This window comes from Lampetra planeri, chromosome 26, assembly GCF_965212315.1.
Source record: "Lampetra planeri chromosome 26, kcLamPlan1.2.h2, whole genome shotgun sequence".
Classification (NCBI taxonomy): Eukaryota; Metazoa; Chordata; class Hyperoartia; order Petromyzontiformes; family Petromyzontidae; genus Lampetra; species Lampetra planeri.
The window spans coordinates 12,021,549-12,043,299 of record NC_136132.1 but is presented as its reverse complement, the minus strand read 5'-3'; the positions used below and the strand labels follow the sequence as shown (position 1 = coordinate 12,043,299).

At 55.2% G+C, this 21,751-nt stretch overlaps 1 protein-coding gene across 6 annotated transcripts; it reads left to right on the top strand.

Moving 5' to 3' along the window:
- Positions 1 to 203: 203 nt before the first annotated feature.
- On the top strand, positions 204 to 20,061 carry LOC144727763 (F-box only protein 31-like). 6 transcript variants are annotated; one of them, XR_013587444.1, is made up of 13 exons: positions 204 to 390; positions 2,842 to 2,913; positions 4,619 to 4,705; positions 8,216 to 8,292; positions 9,784 to 9,951; positions 10,767 to 10,805; positions 10,925 to 10,999; positions 11,140 to 11,249; positions 11,775 to 11,928; positions 12,196 to 12,625; positions 13,198 to 13,663; positions 13,880 to 16,821; positions 18,494 to 20,061. XR_013587444.1 is itself a non-coding variant. In XM_078606828.1 (12 exons), exons 1-12 carry the CDS (start codon positions 228 to 230, stop codon positions 14,100 to 14,102), a joined length of 2,064 nt encoding a protein of 687 aa, XP_078462954.1. In that variant the 5' UTR covers positions 204 to 227; the 3' UTR covers positions 14,103 to 20,061. The 6 variants fall into 6 exon arrangements, 5 of the variants coding, with proteins under 5 accessions (XP_078462954.1, XP_078462956.1, XP_078462955.1 ...); XM_078606828.1 differs by having other exon boundaries at positions 13,880 to 20,061; XM_078606830.1 differs by lacking the exon at positions 4,619 to 4,705 and having other exon boundaries at positions 13,880 to 20,061.
- The last annotated feature ends 1,690 nt before the right edge of the window (positions 20,062 to 21,751 follow it).

Below are 21,751 nucleotides of genomic sequence, written 5' to 3'. Positions count from 1 at the left end.
CCATTGCCCGTGTTTGACGTCACACCACGGCCGTCTAATGGCATGCCTGGATGTTGGCGCGCGTACCATCTCGCCCAGTATCGCGCGCTCCTAATGGCCGAGTAGCGCGCGCTAGGGGCGGAGCCAAACGCGGGGCGAGTCCGTCGAAGGCGGAGCTACGGTTAGGGGGCGGGGCTCGCGGGGCGTAGGAATGGGGGAGAGGGGTGAGGGGCGGGGCTCGCGTGAAGATGGCGGGAAGTGACGCTCCCTTGCTGAGGCTTCCCCCGGAGCTGCTGGTTCACGTCGTGGCGCTGCTGCCCGGCCGCTGCCTCCCCGCCGTCGCGGCTTCGTGCCGCGCGCTGCGCCGCGTTGCCTTAACCGACTCCGTGTGGCGCCGCCGCTGCGAGGAAGGTAGCGGAGACAACCCCGCCCCTCACACCCCCATTCCCCCCCCCCCACTCGCTCTCATCTCCATTAGCCCCGCCCCTCAGCCCCGCTCAGCACGAATCGGACGAGACCATTAAATCTCGAGGGATGTTAGTGAGACAATTCGCACTCGACTCTAAAAGTAAATGTCATTTACGCCCCCCTGCTTGTGAATGGTCTCGCCTGCTTCCCTTCCAGAGTCTGCGGGAGATGTTGCCGCGAGTTCATTGACGCAGGAAGGGGGTGAGGGGCGAGACCATTCCCTCTGGAGGGGGGGGGGGTGTTCGTGTTGACTTGAGATGACAAGTGGGTGAGACCATTCCCTCTGGAGGGGGGGGGGGTGTTCGTGTTGACTTGAGATGACAAGTGGGCGAGACCGTCGTCATTGTGTACAGTACAGGAATGGATCCAAACCCTTGGGTTGGAACAGCGTCACTGAGATTTCAGGAATAAAGTTCATAAAACATCATAACCATGATGATTCATAATGTTTATTCTGGGTTAGGGGCCGTCCATAAATGACGTCACGCGATTTGACCCCACCCCCCCTCGTCACACGGCGTCAACAAAAAGTCAGACCCCCCTCAAACATGACGTCACAAGGCTCTGCCCCCCCCCCAAATAAAACATGCTTCAAATTGCTTTAAACTAAAGTCTATTTTTAATTAAGTAGAACGTGTTGTCTATATTTAAAGTTGCGCATTTTGATGTGACGTCACATTTCTCACCCCCCCCCCCCTCGTCACACATCGTCACAAATGTCTGACCCCCCCTCCCCCCAGGTGCGTGACGTCATTTATGGACGGCCCCTAAGTCCAACTTTACTCCTGTCGATCCCAAACACGTTGTACGGCGTGTACACTGAACACGGGGAATGGCGTTAAAGGTTGTATATTCTCCTGTAGACGTAGATGCCACTGGTTCTTCACGTTTTGCTGATGTAGACGCCGCCACATATTGCGCGGCGGTTGAACTTACAACTCTCAGTCCGAACAGGCAACTGGACATTCGGACAGGTTTGTTCGTATCTCTGAAAGTTCGTAAGTAGAATGTCTGTAGGCAGAGGAGTCCCCTGTAGTTGTGTGCGTGTGTCGTTGGGTTCACTGTGAATGCAGCTGCGCGTGGCCTGTGGGCGGTGCAACTCGTCAGATTTAGTTCCCTGCACCTCGCACACTCATGCAAGGAGTTAACAGGTTAATGCACGATGTATAAAGGCCGCGCTCCTCACACACAAAGTGCTTGCCACAAATAAGCCACAAATAAACCACAATAGCTTGCTCATCTTGTCAGGGAGCATAAACCGCCACGCAAACTCCGGTTATCCTCACGGCGGCTTTTGGCTAAACGTCGAACAAAGACGGTCACCGCATCGCGTGCTTTCAGATGCGCTTCTTCGGCCGTCTGGAACGCTCTCCCGATATTCGGAAGCCACTGGCGCTATGCACTTCTAAATCTTGATAGAAAACATTTTTTTATAACTGCTTTTTGTGTTTTGTTTGTAATCCTTGTATGTATGTATGTTGAACGTCTTTCGCACCGTACATAGGCAACCAATTAACGCGGTCCGCACCATATCGTGCGAAATAATTTCAACATACATACAAATAGTCGCGTTTTTACTGCCACTAACGAATGGAAAAGCTGATGTTTTGGAAGACCGGCCTTCAGCCGTCGGACAACATTTTCTATTGAGTAGGTTCTTTTCCCAAGGTAGCCCGGTCGATCGAAATGCGGAAATCTGTGTTCTCTCTCGGTGGCACTGAAAACCCTGTGTTGTTATTTTCAATTTAATCCACAATAAAATGTTGGTCACTTGACGCTTTGGGACTCTGGGACCGTGCTCAGCGACTCTTGTTTTAAAGTAAATACACTAAAGGGGTATTATCTTTCGTGATAATGCTGTCAATGGCGTAGGTTCTTATTCTTATTGTTTCCAAATAAACAAAGTTCCGCTCTCCTCAGTTTGCACTGTCAAGTGACACGGTCTGTTGTGAAACGATGGATCGCACAGAAGTTCTCACAATCCGCCTATGGTGCGATTCAGTGAGTTGTCACGATTTCCAGATTTTTTTAATGTTACATTTTGAATATAGCGGCCTCTAGTGGCGGGGGACGGTTCATGTAAAACCATTACAACATACGCAACGAAAAACATTGATGTTTACGCGTCCAAATCTATGCCAATTTCGGAAAAAAAATTACAATTGGATGTTAGCCAACGGATCACTACACGCCTGAACCACAAAACCTGGGTGGAGTGCAGTGGAGCAGCTGAACCGCTGTAGCACAAGCTGTCGAACTATCTGCATCATGAGCTGCACTAGCCACGAAAGAAGAGCCAGCGGTAGACAATCCAGTTGTAGTGAGGTCACCGACTGTGTCGCCGGCTGTAGCGCCAGCTGCCGTCCCACCGGCACGTTGTGCCGCCCGTGACAGAGTACGGCGTGCAAGAGGACCTGCACGCCATGGAGGCGACGGGGATGGCGTTCCGCGACCTCTACATCAAACGTGGGTGATCTCACGCACTCACAGCCTGCGCCTCGCTCACTCCCACACCGAGCCCCTCCTCACTCACTCCCGGACCGCTCCCTGCTCCCTCACTGAGCCGTACACTCTGCTCCTCACTCCGTTCACGGACACACGGTGCCCGCTGCAAGCGCTCTCACTCAGCCCTCCTCACTAGCTGTCGCTCGCTGTCCCCCTCCTCACTCACTCCCAGACCATCCTTTACTCATGCCCACACGCCGCCGCGTTCACTCTTGCCCGCTGCACCTCACGCCCACGCCCTGCCCACATGAACACACATCTGCTGCCCACATGGTCGCAGAGCGGCGGCGTGGTTGATGGCGTGGGTCGCGGTGACCGCCTGGCTCCCGTGGCCGCACGGTGGCGTGGACAGCAGTCGTCTGTTCGCACCTCCAGTGCCGGAACCGCAAATCCGAGCATTCGCTTTGACACTGAAGTCTCCTCTGTTATTGTAGAAATATGAAAATAGAAAACTACCAAAAATACGAAATAAATAAGCAGGCATTTCACCTGATTCACATATCTGGTGCCATGGTGGCGAGATGTGAACTACCTTGCTTGGTATACAAGAGATCGTGGGTTCGATCCCGACCCTCGTGCCTGTATATTTGGAGTTTGTATGTTCTCCCCGTGGTCGTGTGAATTTTTCTCCGGGTCCTCCGGTTTTTCCCTGCACATTTAGAATCAACATCACACGTTTAGAGTAATTGGCTGCTATCATTTTTCACATAATAAGCCACTTCGTTGAGCTATCTTTGTGGCCAGGTCGCTTCTGAAAAAGAGCTATACAGCTCTGTGGGCCTTACCTGGTATAAAAATATAAATAGTTTTGGGTGGATGCTTCTACGGTTACACAATCTGAAGCACTTAGCTATTCACAATAGAGATCGTTACTCTCCACAAAGGTGACCCCTTGTGTGAGCGTGAATAGGGGAGGGTTGCCCTGTGCAAACATGGACGTTGCTGGAGCGGAGTGCGTGCATCTCTGTGTGCGTGTCGCAAATGCACGATGCCCACATTGTGTCCTTGGTTATTTTCCCAACGCTCGCAGCCAGACTAAATCCCGACTAAATCAACGCTCCCGAATATTTCGGCCCATCACAAAGTATTCCGAGCACATAAGTTGTTTTCTCATCGTGACCATTCCAAAACCATCCTGCTGCGATTCGGCCGGGAGACGGAGACCGATTGTCATTCGTGTCCCAGCATCCGCGTGCAGTGCATACAGCAAGTGTGCAGGCCGTGCAACTATTCAGGATTCTATGCCCCAGGAGGGCCAAGGCGCCGAGCTAAAAAGGAGGGGGGAGGGGGGGATTGTACAGGGTGGAGGGGAAGTGGGGAGCATTTAATTCCGATTACCACCGCCGTGCCAACCACGCCATGCCGCTGCGTTCACGGCACTTGCGACCGTTCCAGAGTTTGGTGGGCGAGCGTTTGGGGGCTTAAGCGGGAAGACACTCGGGCAGGGCGTAAACACAACGCAACGCGTAATTACATCGCAAGCAGATTGCAGGGCGAACCTGGAGCTCGAGACGCCTGCCGCTCCGCTCTGAAAGGGCTCCCGTCTTCCACGCCGAGTCGCCGAGCCTCCTCCACAGCAGAGACACCGAGACGGTTGTGCGCCGCCACGCGTCGCTCGGGTCGCACATGGATTGCTGCCGTCTTGCTGTTTTTGCCCACCACGTAGGTGTAAACCCCAGAGTCAAGTCAGGGAAGTACATGAAACTGCTCCCAGAGTACGAAAACATGGCCTACAGGGATGTCTATGTGCATTGTAGGTATCCGTGTGCTTTCTACTCCCCACGCATGCCCCCACCTCCTTGCGTGCGCGCGTGTGTCTGCCTGTGCGGAGGGGGCGGTGGCGCAGTGGTTAGCGCGCTGTGCTACGAACCCGAGTTCGATTCTCGCGCACGGCCATCATCATTGATGAAAATGTGGCCTGGTCTTGGGTCCTCCCCTAGGTCGCATTAAGTGAGTACGCGGTGCGGTGTGTAAACATCAGCACTGCGGATACCAAGGTGGCCAGGCGTGGTGCTGGCCACCCACCCTCTCGTGTGCCGTGCTGGTCTTAATAGGTGCTCACTAATAGCACTTGCTCCAACGGTGCGTTGTAGGCTATAATTGGGGATCTTTGGCTTTGTGTGCAGTGCCGTATGCTTTGTTTTCCACCGACACAGCTCCGCTCGCCCCATGCATGATGGACCCTTTGGCCGCCGCCTAACACTCCCTGCCAAAGCATTTCCCTTGCTGCTTTCCTGCTCGGCCATTCCAGCTACTGGTGGGTTGGGAATGAGTCAGGAGCGGTCGTGCAGCGCGCGTGTCAGAGATGCCTGCATTGTCTTTAGATTTACCGTCACACGCGAGAAATCATCCAGTCGATAAAGTGAGCACCGCTTTGTGGAAACGTTAACAGTGGTTGTCCTATCGATGGACTTGGCCATAGGAACGTGGAACTTCCACCACTGGCTCAGGGCTGTGAATGGGAGATGAGCACCAGTGCTAATTTGAGCAGGAAATCGTTCTGACTTTTGACCAGAAATAATATTAACTGTGGTGCATGTGTGTACTTTATTTTTAAACAAACTAAATATGTGCCAGGACCCTCCTGAAACAGTGTCCTGCGACTCAGTGTGGCTTTCCTGGATAAATGAGTAAATTATAAGTGCAATACATGTTAAGGATGTATTCTCATGTCGGTAGGAAATGGCTTCAACGTTGGCATGAGCACACGTGGCTGATACTTGCCGTTCGAAAAATGTGTTGACGGTTGCAGGAGCCGCGTCCAATTAATGCATTCTTCTCCGCAGCCGCACCTCACAGGCGCCCGCTGCTGCTACCACCACCGCCGCCGCCGCTGCTGCTGCTTTGTTTGCGCGCGCACAGCCGCAGCAGCGGCTCCTCGTTAGGCGCTCGTACACAAACACGAGCTCGCTCCCCGCCCCGCGTCTGCATTCATCTCTCCCCGCATGTCCCCCCCCCGCCCCCGTGCAAAGAGCGGCCCGTGGCGCGATAGTGTCCCTCCCATTAGGGGACGCCTCCAAAAAAATTATCCCCCCCCCACGTCCCAGCCGCCACTGTGGTCTCTTGCGCAGACGCTTTTGTTGTGGAGTGGTGCTGAGTCGTGGCCGGGTGAGTCACCCTGCCGGCTCCCTGCTGTTTCCCATTAGTTTGCCTCTGGAGTCTGCAGGGGACCCGGAAGCAGCCCCCATCTGTCCCCTACCACCCCCCCAACCCACCCCTACCCACCCCACCCACACCAAATTCCCTCGGCCAGGGCCACTCCGAGCACCGGTGCCCAGCTGTTTGTAGCCACCCTGTTAACCACCACAGCCCCGGCCTTCACACCTCAATCAAACGAGGCGTGTTATTGTTAGAATATAAAGGGGATGCATGTTTTTCTTTTGTGACTGCAGAAAGGCCTCTGCTCGTCCACAGGACGTGGCGCCCCAGCAGGTGGCCTGCAGTGCTGCCCATTGTTGTGGGTTGGGGGACCTGTACGTCAGCTCACAGGAGCTCAGTGACCCTTGGCAAACGGCATCATCCGCCCCCCACCCTCTCCTACCAGTGCACACACATGAGCAAGACGGTGGATGGGATTAGTGCTAATTTGAAAGGACTGAAGAGAACAAAAGGCAAGGGAATCTGAGAGCCAGGCTGGAGACTGTCGCCCTAGCAGACACTGCGGAAGCCTGACGTGGCCTTGGGTGGCCACATTGTGAGCCGTCGTCTAGAACTAGCTTCGCCACCTTCCCCATCGCAGACCCAACGAACCCAGTCCGTCGTTTCTCAGTCAGCCGAGGTCTGTTATCAAAACTGCGCAGTTTACTGCAATAAAGTTCAACACAGCAAAATACCAGTACCAGGTTTCAGTACAGGTCAATTCCTGCTGCCAAACACAAACTACAGGCACCAAATCCTTAACCGTCTGGGTCAAACCCGGACTGTCCGGAACAGGTGGCTAACGCTGTTTAAGGCGGCATACAGTTCGTAACTTTTAGGCGCTACAGGTTGCAGCGCCGCAGTATAAAGTAAAGTGTGTGGCCCGATGTGCCGACGTCCCCACGGCCCCTGGAAAGTCGGCCAGCAGCAGCTAAGCAGCATTCCTCACGTCACATTCGTGCGTTTAGCAGCGCCCCATCCGTCTACTCGCGCCGCACTTGCTGTGGGGATCGAACCCTTCCCTTCCCCCCGTGCCGAGCTCACCGGACGTGGCTTCGCTTCGCCACTCGGCAGTGTCTGCGGTGTCGCTCACACGCCGTTCGTTACTCTTTTTACATTCAAGATGTTAACTACCTCACCTGGTATACGGGAGGTCGTGGGTTCGATCCCGATCCTGACCCCTGTATATTTGGAGTTTGCGTGTCTCTCTCTCTCCCTGTGGTCGCGTTATTTTTCTCCGGGTCCTCCGGTTTTTCCCTCCACAAGCGTTTAGAGTATTTGGTTGCTAGAAATTTCCACGTGATAAGTCACTTCGTTCAGATATCATTTGCGGGCAGGTCGCTACTTAAAAGAAGCCATATAGCTCAGTGGGCCTTACCTGGTAAAATAATAACAGTTAATAGTTTAGTTTTACATTATGCTTGTTCAATCGGCGAGGTGTCGCCGAGTCTCAAGACCAGGATTATCACCTCATCCACTGTTGACCAAACCTGGATGCATTGCTCAGTTAGCACCACGTCAATGAAATGCCACTGTATATCTGCAATGCCCAAGCTCTCTACCCACCCTACATCTCTACAATGCCACTACATCTCTACAATGCCACTACATCTCTACAATGCCACTACATCTCTACAATGCCACTACATCTCTACAATGCCACTACATCTCTACAATGCCACCACATCTCTACAATGCCACCACATCTCTACAATGCCACTACATCTCTACAATGCCACTACATCTCTACAATGCCACTACATCTCTACAATGCCACTACATCTCTACAATGCCACTACATCTCTACAATGCCACCACATCTCTACAATGCCACTACATCTCTACAATGCCACGAGGTCTCTGCAATGGCACTAGATCTCTGCACTAGTCAACTCCTGACACCCAAACACATTCAGCAATTCCCGGCCTGTCCAGGTGGAATCCAGACAGGTGGCAACCCGATTCTCAAGACGTTTTCAGGAGGGTCCTGCTCAGCTTTTTTGCAGTGGGGGGGGGGGGGGGGGGGGGGCGGGGGGGGGGGCAGGCGGTCCTATTGCTGTGTGTTTTGCTAGTCAAGGTACTTTGCGAGTAATTTGTGGGCGCTGTGTGTGGTGCACGTGTGCAGTGCTGCACCCCTACCGCCACATCCTGGGGCTCTGGCAGCCGCTCATCGGCCCCTACGGTGGCCTCCTCAACGTGGTGGTAAGGGAGCAGGCGGGAGAGGGCAGACAGACACAAAGACTCCCCATGTAGCCACGCTCAGTCACCTTTGTCTCACCAATATTTATTATAAATACTGTTACAGGTACTCGACCTAGGGGAGGCCCAGGATCAGTTAAAATATTTGCCACTGTTGTTGGTCAAGAGCGGGAATCGAACTCACCGGGCTCATAGTGCAGTGCGATAACCACTACACTAGTGCTCACCACAAAGATCCCACCCTCTAACCTTAACAGACTTTTGGGGCAAGCGTTGTTCGCGAGCACCTATAAATGCCGGTATGGTACATGAGGTGGTGGGTGGCCAGCATCACGCCCGACCGCCTTTATCTCCCCACCGACGATGTTTATACACCGCACCAAGTACTCATTTGAGAATGAGTCGCCCTAGGGGACGCCCAGGCCGTGAGCGGGGATCGAACTCGGGTTACCGGGTTCGTAGCGCACTAACCGCTGCCCCACCGCTCCCCACAGGCTCTAAGCTCCCCACACACACGCACGCACACAGTGCACGTACACACTCAGTTAATAATCCAGTGACCGCGATGCAGCCTCCGTTGAGGTGGTGGGGCTGTTGCTTGCGGGCGCTGACCAGCAGGAGCCTAATGATGCATCATTGATCCTTCGATTAAAGTTCACGCGTGTGAGAATCTGTTCCTGTCAATACCTTTATGTCCTACTCGGGGAACGGTGGCGCAGTGGTTGGCGAGCTGCACGCTGAACCGAGTGACCCGAGTTTAGTTTCCGGCCACGGCGAACAGTGAGTTTAGAACTATCGTGACACCACCCCAACCCCCACCCAACCCCACCCATCAGCCCGTGCTAACCAGTATGGGGGGGGCCTTCATCCAGCAGTGGCGATTGACAGGGTTTCGCTGTACATGTCATTGGTTCACTGCAGCCACTAGAGGCACTACGTTAACCACGATGATTAAAGACAAAAATCAAACCGTGACCCGAGGCGTTGACGGGGCTCTGCGGTAGCGCACTCGCCGCATGTGACGGAGGTTCGAGGTTCACATCTGGCAGGCCGTCCTGGTTAACGCCGCAGTGTGTTTCACAGTGGATATCCCGTTACGTCATTAGAAGAAGAGGTAGGGCATTGTGTCGCGGCGCCGCGGTCCACATTTGTCAAATTTGAAACATTTCATAATGGAAGATAATGTGTAGCAATCACCAGCCGCTACTGTGAAGACTTAGCATGGTGAACCCAGGGTCTAGAGACTCAGAATCTTTATTCCGACTGGAGGGATCCAATGGGCTATGAAGCTATTTTTCACAAGTCACGAGCGAGGCTCTCCCGGGTCAACAAGCGTAGTTATAAAAATTATATCGAGAATTTCGGCAATTCACCGAATCGCAACGGTAGGCGGGCGGCACGTCCGAAGTGTAACAGGCACACATCCCTGCCGGCTTCCCGCACGCTCACAGCCCCCCCCCCCCTCTCTGCCGCCCCCGCCGCTACTGGCACCAGGTGGATGGGCTGTTCATCTTTGGCTGGATGTACCTGCCGCCGCACGACCCGTGCGTGCGTGACCCCATGCGGCGCAAGCCCTTGTTTCGCGTGCACCTCTGGGAGCGCCACCGCACCGAGGTGGAGTGCATGTACGGCCACAGCGGCCCCCACCGTGGGCACATCCGGGTACGTCGCTGCGTCGCACCGCCGGGGCTACCGCACGACGCCGACACCGGCTCCCGGGTCGTCGGATGCACGACACACGCTGGGCCATGAATCCGGCGACACGGGCTCGATCCATAACCGCAGCTACCGTAAGTAGCGAGCGATGCCGAAACGGTGCCCTGGGATTCTCCCTTCACTGATCAGCACTCGTCGAGCACGGTGAAGTATGGCTAAGCGCCCCCGTGATGGACGCAGCATAAGGAGGCCTTCATCCAGCAGTGGATTGGCAACGGCCCGTGGGTTATCCATGCGCGTATAGATACTGCGCCGATTTCTGAAGGCCCTCTTGAGTTCCTATCGACAGGTGATTGAATGCTGCGAATGCGGTGGCTCCGTGTCTACATGTGCATTACCCTGTGCATAGTAACCACGAGGTTATGTGAGCAATAAAGAAAAATGTTATCCCTGTACGGCGCGACGGAGACCACGGATTTTCAGCGGGGTCAGGGTTAGCCGTCCCAGCGGGCAAACTGGACAGGGCACGTGCGGGTGCATCCATTCGGTTACATTAAGATTCGTGAGGTCACGATGTGCACCTCGAATAGCGAGGACATTGTATACGATGGGATCGCATAATCCCCGTGGCCACTAGAGGTGTTCTGTCTACCACTGTGCATGTATAAACAAAGAAATCGATTCTTTGGAGTCTATATTGACTAGTGGTCGCAATGGGCCGTTGTACGAAGATGTGACAAACCGGCAGTTCTCAGAACACCCAGACATGCACACGGGATGCGTGCAACGGTTCCCAATCCTATACCACGATGTTTCCGCAGAAAGGAAACGGCAGTGAACATGGGCTGCCAAACGAAAAGGTTTCATGCTGGCACTTCCACATTCGCATTTCCACCGTTGATGGACAGTTCGTCGAATCGTGCGTGGACCAAGCGGCGCTTGCCTAATAAACGCTGCCGTGTGTGTGCGATGACCGCAGGTTCACAAAAAGGATGAATTTTCCACCAAGTGCATCCAGACCGACTTCCACCGAATGTCAGGCGGCCGGCAAGAGGTGGGGATCTTGCAGTCCTGCGCACTTGCCAACACTAACTACTGACCACCACCACCGCCGCCACCCCCCCACAAGACCACAAGTAACTCTTCCCCCCCCCGCCACCGCGCGATGTTTGGTTTGCCCCCCCCCCCCCACAGGAGTTCCGCACGTGGCTGCAGGACGAGTGGGGGAAGACGCTGGAGGAGATCTTCATCGAGCACACGCAGGAGCTCATCCTCATGAAGTTCATCTACACCAGCCAGTACGAGTGAGTGAGGGCACGGAGGGTGCACACAGCCGGTACGAGTGAGGGGACGGAGGGTGCATATGCGTGCACACAAGCGCGCATGGCTACAGCTGGCACGAGGAGGTCGCGCACGCGCGATCGCCGGACGACCTATCACACAGTGACCACGCTGGCACGGTTACTGCTCAAACACGATGCTCTCGTGGCCGCGCACGCACCGCGGCCACGCGCGCACCGGGACCATCCACGCACGACAACATGCACAACGAGCGCGCACATACGATCGCGACGCAACGCACGGCGGCACTGCGCTCGCCGATCGCACGCGAGATGGGCGCTCGCGCACAATGACCACGCGCGCGATGAACACTCCCACACGAAGCATGAAGCCAGATGTCGACTAAACCATCTGATTGTTGCCACTCATGCAGTTAGATCGGTCGCAAACCTGGGGCCCACGGGCTGTGCTGCACGTTGAGAAGGAGGTTGCTGCCAGAGTTGAGGCGGCAGTGCAATTATAAATGTGTTTGTTTGTTTTCCCCGCAGCAACTGTCTCACGTACAAGCGAATCTTCCTGCCTCCGGAGCGACCAGACTCGCCGCTGCCGCCCGGCCTCTTCAAGGGCGCCTACGGGAGCCACGGCCTGGAGATCGTCATGCTGAGCGTGTACGGGCGGCGCGCACGCGTTACCAAGATCACGGTGAGCGGCGGCGTGGCGGAGCGCCCGGGCCTCCAGACGCGGCAAGAGGTCTCCTCCTCCTTAGAAGGAGGAGGGGGCGTGGAGGGGAGGAAACGGAGCAGTTGGTGTGGGCGAGTCCGTGGAGGATCTCGAAGCCACCGAGTGCAATGTTGTAGTTGACCGGAGATCGGACGGTCGTGCCTGCGTAGTCCACGCCTCTCCTCCGCCTTTGTCCAAATCGGCACGGAACCTTCGTGTGTGCCCCCCCCCCACCTCTGTCCCCCCCAGGGCGACCCCAACGTGCCGGCCGGCCAGCTCACGCTTGATGTCGACCTGTCCCTCCCGCTGGCGCTGAGCAGCCTCGAGCAGCAGTCCAACATGGAGGAGCTGTCTCGCATCGTCAACTCCATCTGGGAGAGGGAGCGCGAGAGGGAGGCAGCGGCCGGTGAGCGCAGACCGGCGGCGGGCAGAGGGGAGGCAGAGCCCGAGGGAGCAGGACGAGGAGAAGGAGACTTGCCTGAAGAGGAGGAGGGTGGTGGTGATGCGGCGGAGGTTGCGGAGGGCGGTGGAGATGCTCGGCCTAGTGGCGATGGGAGCGTCCACGCCGGCCGGGGTTCCCGGCCACGACCGTGCCCAGCGTCTCCGCAGCAGCAGCAGCGGCGGCAGGAGGAGGAGCGGCCGCAGGACCCCGTGGCGCAGAGTGGGCCGTCGCGGCGAGGTGCCGAGACACGCCGCGCATGGGAGCGACCCCGCCCGATCACGTAGAGCGCCAGTCCACGTTTCCCGTGTTCAGCTGCGCCGCGTTCAAGCGATTACACCGCATAGCACTGACAGGGCTGCACCACCCTGTTCCAAGTGTCAGAATCAGAATATTACGTTTTCAGAAACGACCTGGCCACAAATGATGGCTCCACGAAGTGGCTTAGCACGTGACTCCAGGTTTGGGCGAATCGCCCTCCTCCTGTTGGGCCTCTCTTGAAGTAGCACCGCAGCCACACCGCACCTTGCAGCCATTCCCCACGGAGACAAGAATCACTTCAAATTGTGCATTCTCGACGCGAACCATAAAATAATCACTAGATTCTAAATGCTATACCTCTGCTATCGTATTTTAGACTCGTTGTTCAAAACCCGATTCGTTGTACTATTTGTTTAAAAAATGTGATGTAACTCACATCACTGGGGGTGATTTAATCTGGTTCGAAAATAAAAGTTCACTCGCGCATGAAGGCGGCAAACGGCTGCGCACTGACCGTCTACCTTTCTCTGTGCATGTCTTTTCCGGAGCAGCAGGACCCTCGGAGGAGCGGAGACGTGAGGGGGTCGCTCCAGACGCCCCCCCCCCTCGGCGAGACGGCTCACCGGCGCTGCCTGCAGGGGTCGAGGACCAGCTCGACGACGACGACGACGACGAGGCGGGCGCGGTGGGCGGGGTCGGCGTTGGAGCCGCCCGTTGGGAGACGGAGCCCCCCCGTGGAATCGACTCTGGGGATCGGCAGGACTGGGCACGTGGCGGGAACCTGCGATTGGACGAGGATCGGAGTGGGCAGCCGGATATGGTGCCTGTGGCGGAGGAGGAGGGGGCCGAGAGGGTAGCAGCAGGGAGGGCACAGTGGGAGGCCGAGGGGGTGGTTGGGGGGGTAGAGGAGCAGGAGGAGGGAGGAGTCGGGAGTGGAGAGGCTCACCTGGAGGAGTTCCACCTGCCAATGGGGATCATTCCACGGCAAACCGACTACCCACGCACCTGCCGGGCCAGGTGAGCTTGCCGCCGTGCCGCCGTGCCGCCGCGTACACTGCACGCCGCCGCGCCCGGCCACGCAGTTTGCCGCTCGTGTTTCGCTCTGCGACATCGGCCTTCGCGATCGATTTGCGCAAGCACGCGTGCCTCGTCCGCGCGCCTCGTCCGCGCGTCGAGAAACGAACGACCGCCATCGCCGCCGCCGACTGTGACGCCCGCGCCATTCTCCCGCAGGTTCTACGGGACGGGGCTGATCGCGGGGCACGGCTTCACGAGCCCGCAGCGCACGCCCGGGATCTTCGTGGCATTCGACGACGACACCTTTGGGTTCCTGTGGGTGGAGCTCAACTCGTTCAGCCTGTACAGCCGTGTGCACGAGCGGCTGATGAACGCGCGGGCACCCTCCGCCACCGCCTTCGAGGCCATGCTTGAGGAGCTCAGGACAGCGACGGCATGATGGGCAGAGGGTGGAGGAGGAGAGGGGTGCGCGCGGACAGGCGAGGGGAAGAGCTGGAGGCCTGGGGTGGGGGGGTGTGCGATGAGGAGATGGAGCAGGCCTCCTGCGCGCCCCCCCCCTCACCCCCCTTCATCCGTGCTTCTCGCCGGAACGAGCCCCGAGCCGTTAAATGTCACGAGCAGAGGTGTAAATGTGCCAGTGTACGACGGCACACCATACCAGCACTTTCAGAATGTTTCTGCTCCAATAATACGATGTTTCAGCAGAGGGGATACGGCAGTGAGTGTCCGAGCACATCTGTGTGTGTGTATGGAAAAGGCGTTCATATGACGCCTTCTGGCCAAACTCCATCTGGCAGAGCCAGACTGAACCCCCCCTCTCGGGGTTTCTCCAGGAACAGGAGAACACTGCGATTGGCCAACTGGAATGTTCGGACTCTCGTTGCGGAGGAGAGGCTGCCACTTATCTGTCGGAAGATGGCTTGCTACTGCCTGGACCTCTGGAATACAGGCGGCCCGGTGGACCGGTTCTGACTCCAGTCATCATGAGGGGTGGACAGTTCTCCACTCGGGGCAGGAAACTGCCAAACAACAGGGAGTGGTACTTCTTTTAAACAAAATAATGAAGGGTATGTGGGAGCGTGGCAGTGAGGTGTGGGAAGCTGTAAGTCCCAGGTTACTGTGGGCTCGCTTCCCAATCAACAAGAGGCGAGGAATGGTGGTGGTGGTTGTTTTCGACCCACTGAAGATGAACGTCAGTGGAGGGATGCAGACAAGGCCGATGAGTCCCTCTATAACCTCCTGTCCCAGGTGCTAGCTCAAGTGGCCCCTCGAGTCCTCTTGAGTCCTGTTGGTGTCTGCGTCATGACCCAAGTGGGTCATGACGCAAACACTTAGGTTGGAGTGATCGGAACGAATGGGCCAGATCAGCTCAATCATAATGGTAGGAGGCTGCTAGACTTATGTGCAGCCCATGGGCTTGTAATTAACAAAATACTGTTCCGGAATTGGCATATCCACACAACATCATGGATGCATGCTTGGTCTAAGCAAAAACATCTGCTGGACTATATAATTAGGTACCAGCGGATGCGGGCCCAAGTCCTTGACACCAGGACCTACCGTGGAGCTGATCTGCCCACTGACCATCGCCTTGTCATCTGCAAGATGCGCCTGCCATTTGTCCACTCCGGCGGTGGGTGTCTATCTAGGACCCCATTCATACCCACATTGGTCTGGTCTCAGCTAGCTGAGGATAGTTGCACGCAAGAATTTCAACATCACTTGCAGCTGAGGTTGTAATCGCCCCCCCCTCTCCTTCTGATGCTGAGGGGAAATGGGTGAGGTTCAGGACTGTGGTTCATGCAGCTACAATGGCTGCATTGGGTATGCAGTCCAGACCTCCCCAGAGACCCTGGCTGAAGGAGGAGGTGTTCCGGCTGGTTGAGTGGAAAGTGACAGGCCCACTCCCATCGTCTACAACATCCAACATTGGAGGATGAGGAGGCTTGCCGCAGCCTTCACATGGAGATTAGGAGAGCCTTGCGGCACTGCAAGGATGCGTGGTGGGCACGTTGTTGAGGAGATGGAATTTGCCTCAGTAGCCCGCAATCACAAATCGCTATTTAATTATATAAAAACAGTTACTTGCAGTGCCTCACCTATCACCATCCTTGAGGGAACGCACAGTGATCTGATCTCTGACCCCCAGAAACAGGTATGCAGGTTTGTAGAGCATTTCTGTGAGGACTTGGGGGAGGAGAATTCCCTCAGCCCAGACCATGTCGTGGGGCAAGGTGGTGACTACCCTGCTAGGACTGCCGTGTCTCAAATATCGGCAGAAGTAGCCACCCCCCTTCCGAGTAGTTGGCTGAGGTGCCATCTGTGGAGGAAGTGTGACGGGCGATCCAGAGTCTGCGACCAGGAAAAGCACCGTGCAGAGACACTATCCCAAACGAAATGCTACGGGAGGGTGGCATCTGTGTGCAGACTGCCCTACATGACATCATCACAACTGTCTGGACCACAGGATGGGTTCTACAGGATTGGAAGGATGCTCTGGTGGTCCCCCTCTTTAAGAGGGGGGACCGCACAGATTGTACAAACTACAGGGGCATCTCTCTTCTGAGTGTGCTGGGTAAGGTCCTGGGAAGGATTATTTATTCAACATTGCCTTACCAGGCACGCTGAGGACAGGCATCTGGAGCCCCAATGTGATTTCAGACCAGGGCGGTTTTGCACAGATGCCATATTATCTGTCTGTTTGCTACAGCAGAGATGTAGGAAATTCTAGCAAAACAAACATATCTGCTTTATTGACCTGGTCAAGGCCTATGATACCATCAACAGGCCACGGGTTTGAGCTGTTCTTCGTACTTTTGGAGTCCCTGACTCTCTGCTCACAATCATTAAGGGCCTCTATGATGGTGGACAGCCCTGGGTAAAGCTACTTGGCCAGGAGTCAGAGCCATTTCCTGTTCACCTTGGGGTGTGACAGGGATATCCTCTGGCTCCTACTTTATTTAATGTTTTCATGGCTGTATCGGAGGAATTTCCATCTTGCACAGATACAATCGGAGGCTGATCGATGCCCAGGTGCGGTCGAGGGATGGCTCCCTATTGGTCAACCATGTTATGTATGCTGATTATTTGGTGATTGCTGCTCACTCACAGGAGGAGTTGGAGGCGCTGCTGCTGAACCTGGAGTGTGCCACGAAGAGGTGAGGTCTTACCATCAGCCCCACCAAAACTAAGCACTTGCCTGGGTATTTTGTGCCACCAAACGCTCCACCCCCTCAGCTCCCCATTTGTGATAGAACAGTTGTGGAGGGAGTGGAAAGTGTTCGATATCTGGGCAGTGTGCTTATGACCAGCTCCGGTGTGACAGCAGAGGTCTCACTCCGAATCGGGCGGCATTATATTTTCATCGGCTGCGTAATGCTGTGTGGAAGCTACCTGGTCCGTCGCTCCACAGGAAGCTTCGGGTCTTCTCCGCCACAGTCATGCCATCCCTTCTCTATGCTTGTGAAATGTGGACCCCTCTAATCTGTGCTGGTTAGAAACAGGCTGGCCTACCTATGATCCATCCTGGGTTTAACCAGGCTGGATTGTGTGAGGAACTCACATAGCCTTGAAAGATCTGGAAATGTTCCCATCAGTCAGCTCCTCTGGCAGGCAATGCTGCGTTAGCTGGGTCATGTAGCCTGCATGCCCAGTCACCGCATGCCCAAGCAGCTTACATTTGGCCAGATAGGGTAAGACATGGCATGACATGGGCTGTAGAAGAGATGGACGGATGCAGTACGAGAGGATGTGGAGCTGAGTGGACTTGCCAAAGATTGGTACCAACGGTGTCAAGGTTAGCCTCTAAAAGAGGCTCGTGAAGGATGTTCCTGGGCTGTTGAAGGCAGTCGCCTTCCAATAACATCTGAGGGCAGAGGAGTGACGCTCAAAACCATGAGTGGAGCGCCGGGCAGCTAACATGCAGCAAGTTGGCACAGTAGGGGGTAGGGCTGAACGATTAATAGATTTCAAATCGAAATTTGAAACGTTGCGATTAGCAAATCGCAAAGGCTGCGATTTTTTGCGATTTGAAAAGTCCTATTGGAATTGTTTTTATTTATTATAACTTTATTTATTTAACTTAACAATTGTTCTGTTTGGTTGTTCTATTTCAATTAAACATTTTAATAAATACATGTTGGAAGCAATTCATATATTTTAAATTCTCATCCTTGCATTAGAATATAAAGAGCAGTTCATATTTTGATGGTACCATGTGGTAATGCTCCATCACATGTTTTAAATCTATTACTCAGTGAATATTTAACTGAAGCTTGACTTAATTTTTTGGTTATCGCAAATCAAGTCGCAATCGCAATATCTGTCAGAAAAATCGCAATTAGATATTTCCCCCAAATCGTTCAGCCCTAGTAGGGGGTACAGCTGGTGTATCTGCCAGTGATTTCAGTTAACCCATGGCACCTGGGTCTGTCACATGACCTGTCAGCGAGCCTTCGACACTTCACGTGGCCTCAAAGTGCAACTGGCCTGGCATAGGCGCCATGGTGATGGCACCGTCTCTTCGTGACGATTGGTGGGTATTACTATTGTTATTGGTTTGTGTGTACATGTGTGTGTATGGGGAGTGTTCGTGTAGGAATTAGCGTGCTGCACTTTAAACCCGACGACCCGACTTGGATTCTCGTTCATGGCCAACAACGGTGACGATTATCTGAACTGGTCCTGGGCCTCCCCTAGGTAGACTCAGCCTCAAATGAGTAACATCGCCACTAGGGAGACAAAGGCGGCCGGGCGCGATGCAGGCGATCTACCCCCTCGTGTGTTGTGCCGACCTTCATAGGCGCTTGCTAACAGCACTTGTCCCGACAGTCTGTCAAGACTGCACGGGGGATCTTTGTGTGCGGCGTGCACCGAGTGCCGTTGACGTGGCCTGCGGGACGAAGAGCGTCTCATCCCGGCACTGCCGCTTTCACACTTCGCCCCCTGTTCACCTGTGAACGTAACGGCAGCGGTAGGAGCCGGGTGAATAACGCCCTCTGGCTCACCGAGGCGGCAGGGCAGGGCGGACGAACGTCGCAGGGCCGATGCGTTTTGTGACAAGGGAATGAACGTGCAGGGCGCACGGGGGCCCTGGCCCTAGATTCCAAGACCCCAGCAGTACCGCACGACGGCAGCGGTGGCGGCAGCACGGCAAGTAAGAAACCCAGGGAAGTGTTACACTCTTTTTGTGCGGAGGGGGGGGGATCGCTGCAGAATCAGGGACCGTGAGAGCTCAAGTTGTGCGAGGCCGTCTCTTGTACCCGTGCGCGCGCGTCTGTGAAGCGCGTCTCCCCACCTCGGCGACGGCGGCGAGTGTGGATTGGGGCGGGGGCGGGGGTTGAGCTTGGCAGCGTTTACAATGCACTGTGTATGTATATTTATAGTATCGTAATTAATGAGTGTAGTTATCTATGTGACCTTTGCACCTCCTAATTCACAGCCACTGGCACTCCTGGCTGGGCTGCTGGGTGTGCGTCTGCATTCGGCCGTGGGGATAGTCCCAATGGGTGGCAAGGTCCCAGGCTGGTCCCACCTCAGTACCACACTAGTACCGCACCAGTACACCAGTTACACACCGGTAACACGGCAGTGCTACACCAGTAAGTAACCACCGGGACATAGCCTCTGTGGCACCGGGACATGAGTTGTGAAGTTTGAGGAAGCATTGGTCTCCCCGTGAAGGACGTCAATTCGGCAATTCGCGATGCGATGATGAGCGAGATCGCTTGGCGGACATTGGCGCCTCTACCTCGCGCGCTCACGTCGTCAGTCCGCCGCCCGAGTACCTGCAGACTGCGGACAGAGTCCACGATCATCGCGAGGGCAAAACTAAACATCCTCCCAGCCGTAACCGCGAATCATGAGATCGGTTACGGCACGCGAACAGGCTCGCGCGTATTGCATCATCGCAGCGGACGCAAACCCCGGGATTTAAATTCAGCTGGGTCGGCTACCCGGCACACCGCATCCAGAATACCTCGCGCTATGGCCGTTCGCTACTCGTCACGTGGAACCGTACTGCAGAGATACGATCCGGGGAAAAAAAATTCGTAAGGAATGAAGCCCTGAATATGATGCGGCTCTGCCACAGGGTCTGTGGCACACCAATCACACCCCGACGTCATTCACAAACAGACCTGGGTTGTTGTGCCACGCGCATCATCCAGTGAGATCTATAGGATGGGGTTGATCGCGATATGAACACTATACTGGGGGGGAGGGGGGGTCAAGGGAATTGTGGGGGGCCATCGCTGCCACCCCCCGCCCCCCCCGTCCTGTCCCCACCCCACAGCGGAACTCCGGCCGGCTCGTTCGCTCGCACCGCTGGAATGTGCAATGCGCGTGGCATTTCTGTTGAATAAAACGTCCACGGAGCGCCCCGTTGGGCAGCCTGCAAAGCGCGTGTCGCCGTGGTCTGCCTGCCATGGGGGGGGGGGGGGGGCTGCGTGGCTAGACGAGGTGTCAAGGAACGATGCTGATGCTGCTGGCGGTGGTTGTTGTTGTTGGTGGTGATGGTGGCTGTCACCAGGGGGCGGTGGAGTAGAGGCGTCTCTGTGTGTGGCATCTCGCGACACCGCCTGGAGCTGCGTGTCTTGAACCTAAACAAGTCGCTGGGCACGCAGGCCCCAGTGCCGCAACACGCGGGGCGGGCGGGCTGCTGGCGGTGCCAGACACGAGTGCTGCTGAACACGGTTTCCTGAACTGAGCCGGGTTATTATCGTGGGAGCTTGGGGAAGGAGAGACGATGGGAGGGAAATGCAACAATCAAGCAGATATTTTCGTCTGTAAAATGGATTCACACATAGAAAGGGTTTTTTTAGGGGCGGGTTAGATCGCGTAAATACAAACGTGTCGTTAAACCCGCCACCGTCAGACACAGCCAATTAGTAAAGTTTGTCACATACACAAAACGTGCCCATTCCTTACCAGTTCACTCTGCAGACTCACCCTGCAGAATTGGCCCGTCATTGGTTGGAGCAGTCACTGTGTGAACCGGGCCCAATGGCTCAGTTTTAGTCAAGATCGACTCTTGACTGAATTGAACACGCACACGCACCGCCCCTCATCAATCCACTGCTGGACAAGGGCCTCCCACGCTGTGCGGGTTGTTTGACCTTATTTGACCGCGTTGGTCAATGCGGGTTGGTGAATGAGGGGAGCAAACAGATGGCGGTTCAGCAGAGGGCAGTAGCTGTTGCGGCACTGCCGCCCTCTGCTGTTCACATCGCCGTAGCGCAGTCTGTGACCGACATTTCGGGCGCAACACAACGTGATTTATTTTATTTTATACCTACGTGACTTTACCGAAAGAACCAAAGAGCATGGATTCCTGCAGTCACGAACGCTTCAAATCAAGATGACTACAACGGCCGCTTTGACGAATCGGCGAACGCACAATCGAAGTACTTCCCAGGCTCAGCTCGGCTTGGCTTGCGAGCTCTTCGACGAGTTGGGGCACATCCCGGGCGATTTGGCCAAGAATTCCAGTCTGGGCCTCTTCTCAAGCCACCGTGCGTCCACTCCCCTCCCGTTGCTCATTCCACCGCATCCAGTGCTGGCCTCATGCCAGTTCCAAATTCCTCCACGACATTAACCAACCCATGCCCCACAAACAACACGAAACAACCCTCTCAGCCCCTCGACATCAGAGCATCGCGGGACCGCGTTTGATCGTTAGTGCACGGGCACGATTTAAACGAATTCACACAGTCATCGTAAACAATTCCTAACGAGAGAAACTGTGTATTGCAAGCAAATGTTTAGAGCCCATGGACCTTATTTACAAATTTGGGAGTTTTCATTTCGGTCTCAAATTATTTAAGGGTAAGGGAGTTGGTTGTTTTGTGGCTGTATCGCGTTTCCATGAACTTTGGCATCGCAAGTTCGGAGGATGCGGCTGTTGCAATATCTGAAGGGTCAGTTCCCGAAACGTCGCCTCGTTATATTTTAGTAGTGGTGGGCGGAGTCAGTAGGTTGTGGTGCATGGTGTCAGTAGGTAGGGGTAGGCATGGTTTTGATCATCTGTGAAACTACTGGACATCTGTGAAAAAGAGCTTTATAGCTCATAGGATTCCTCCAGTACAAATA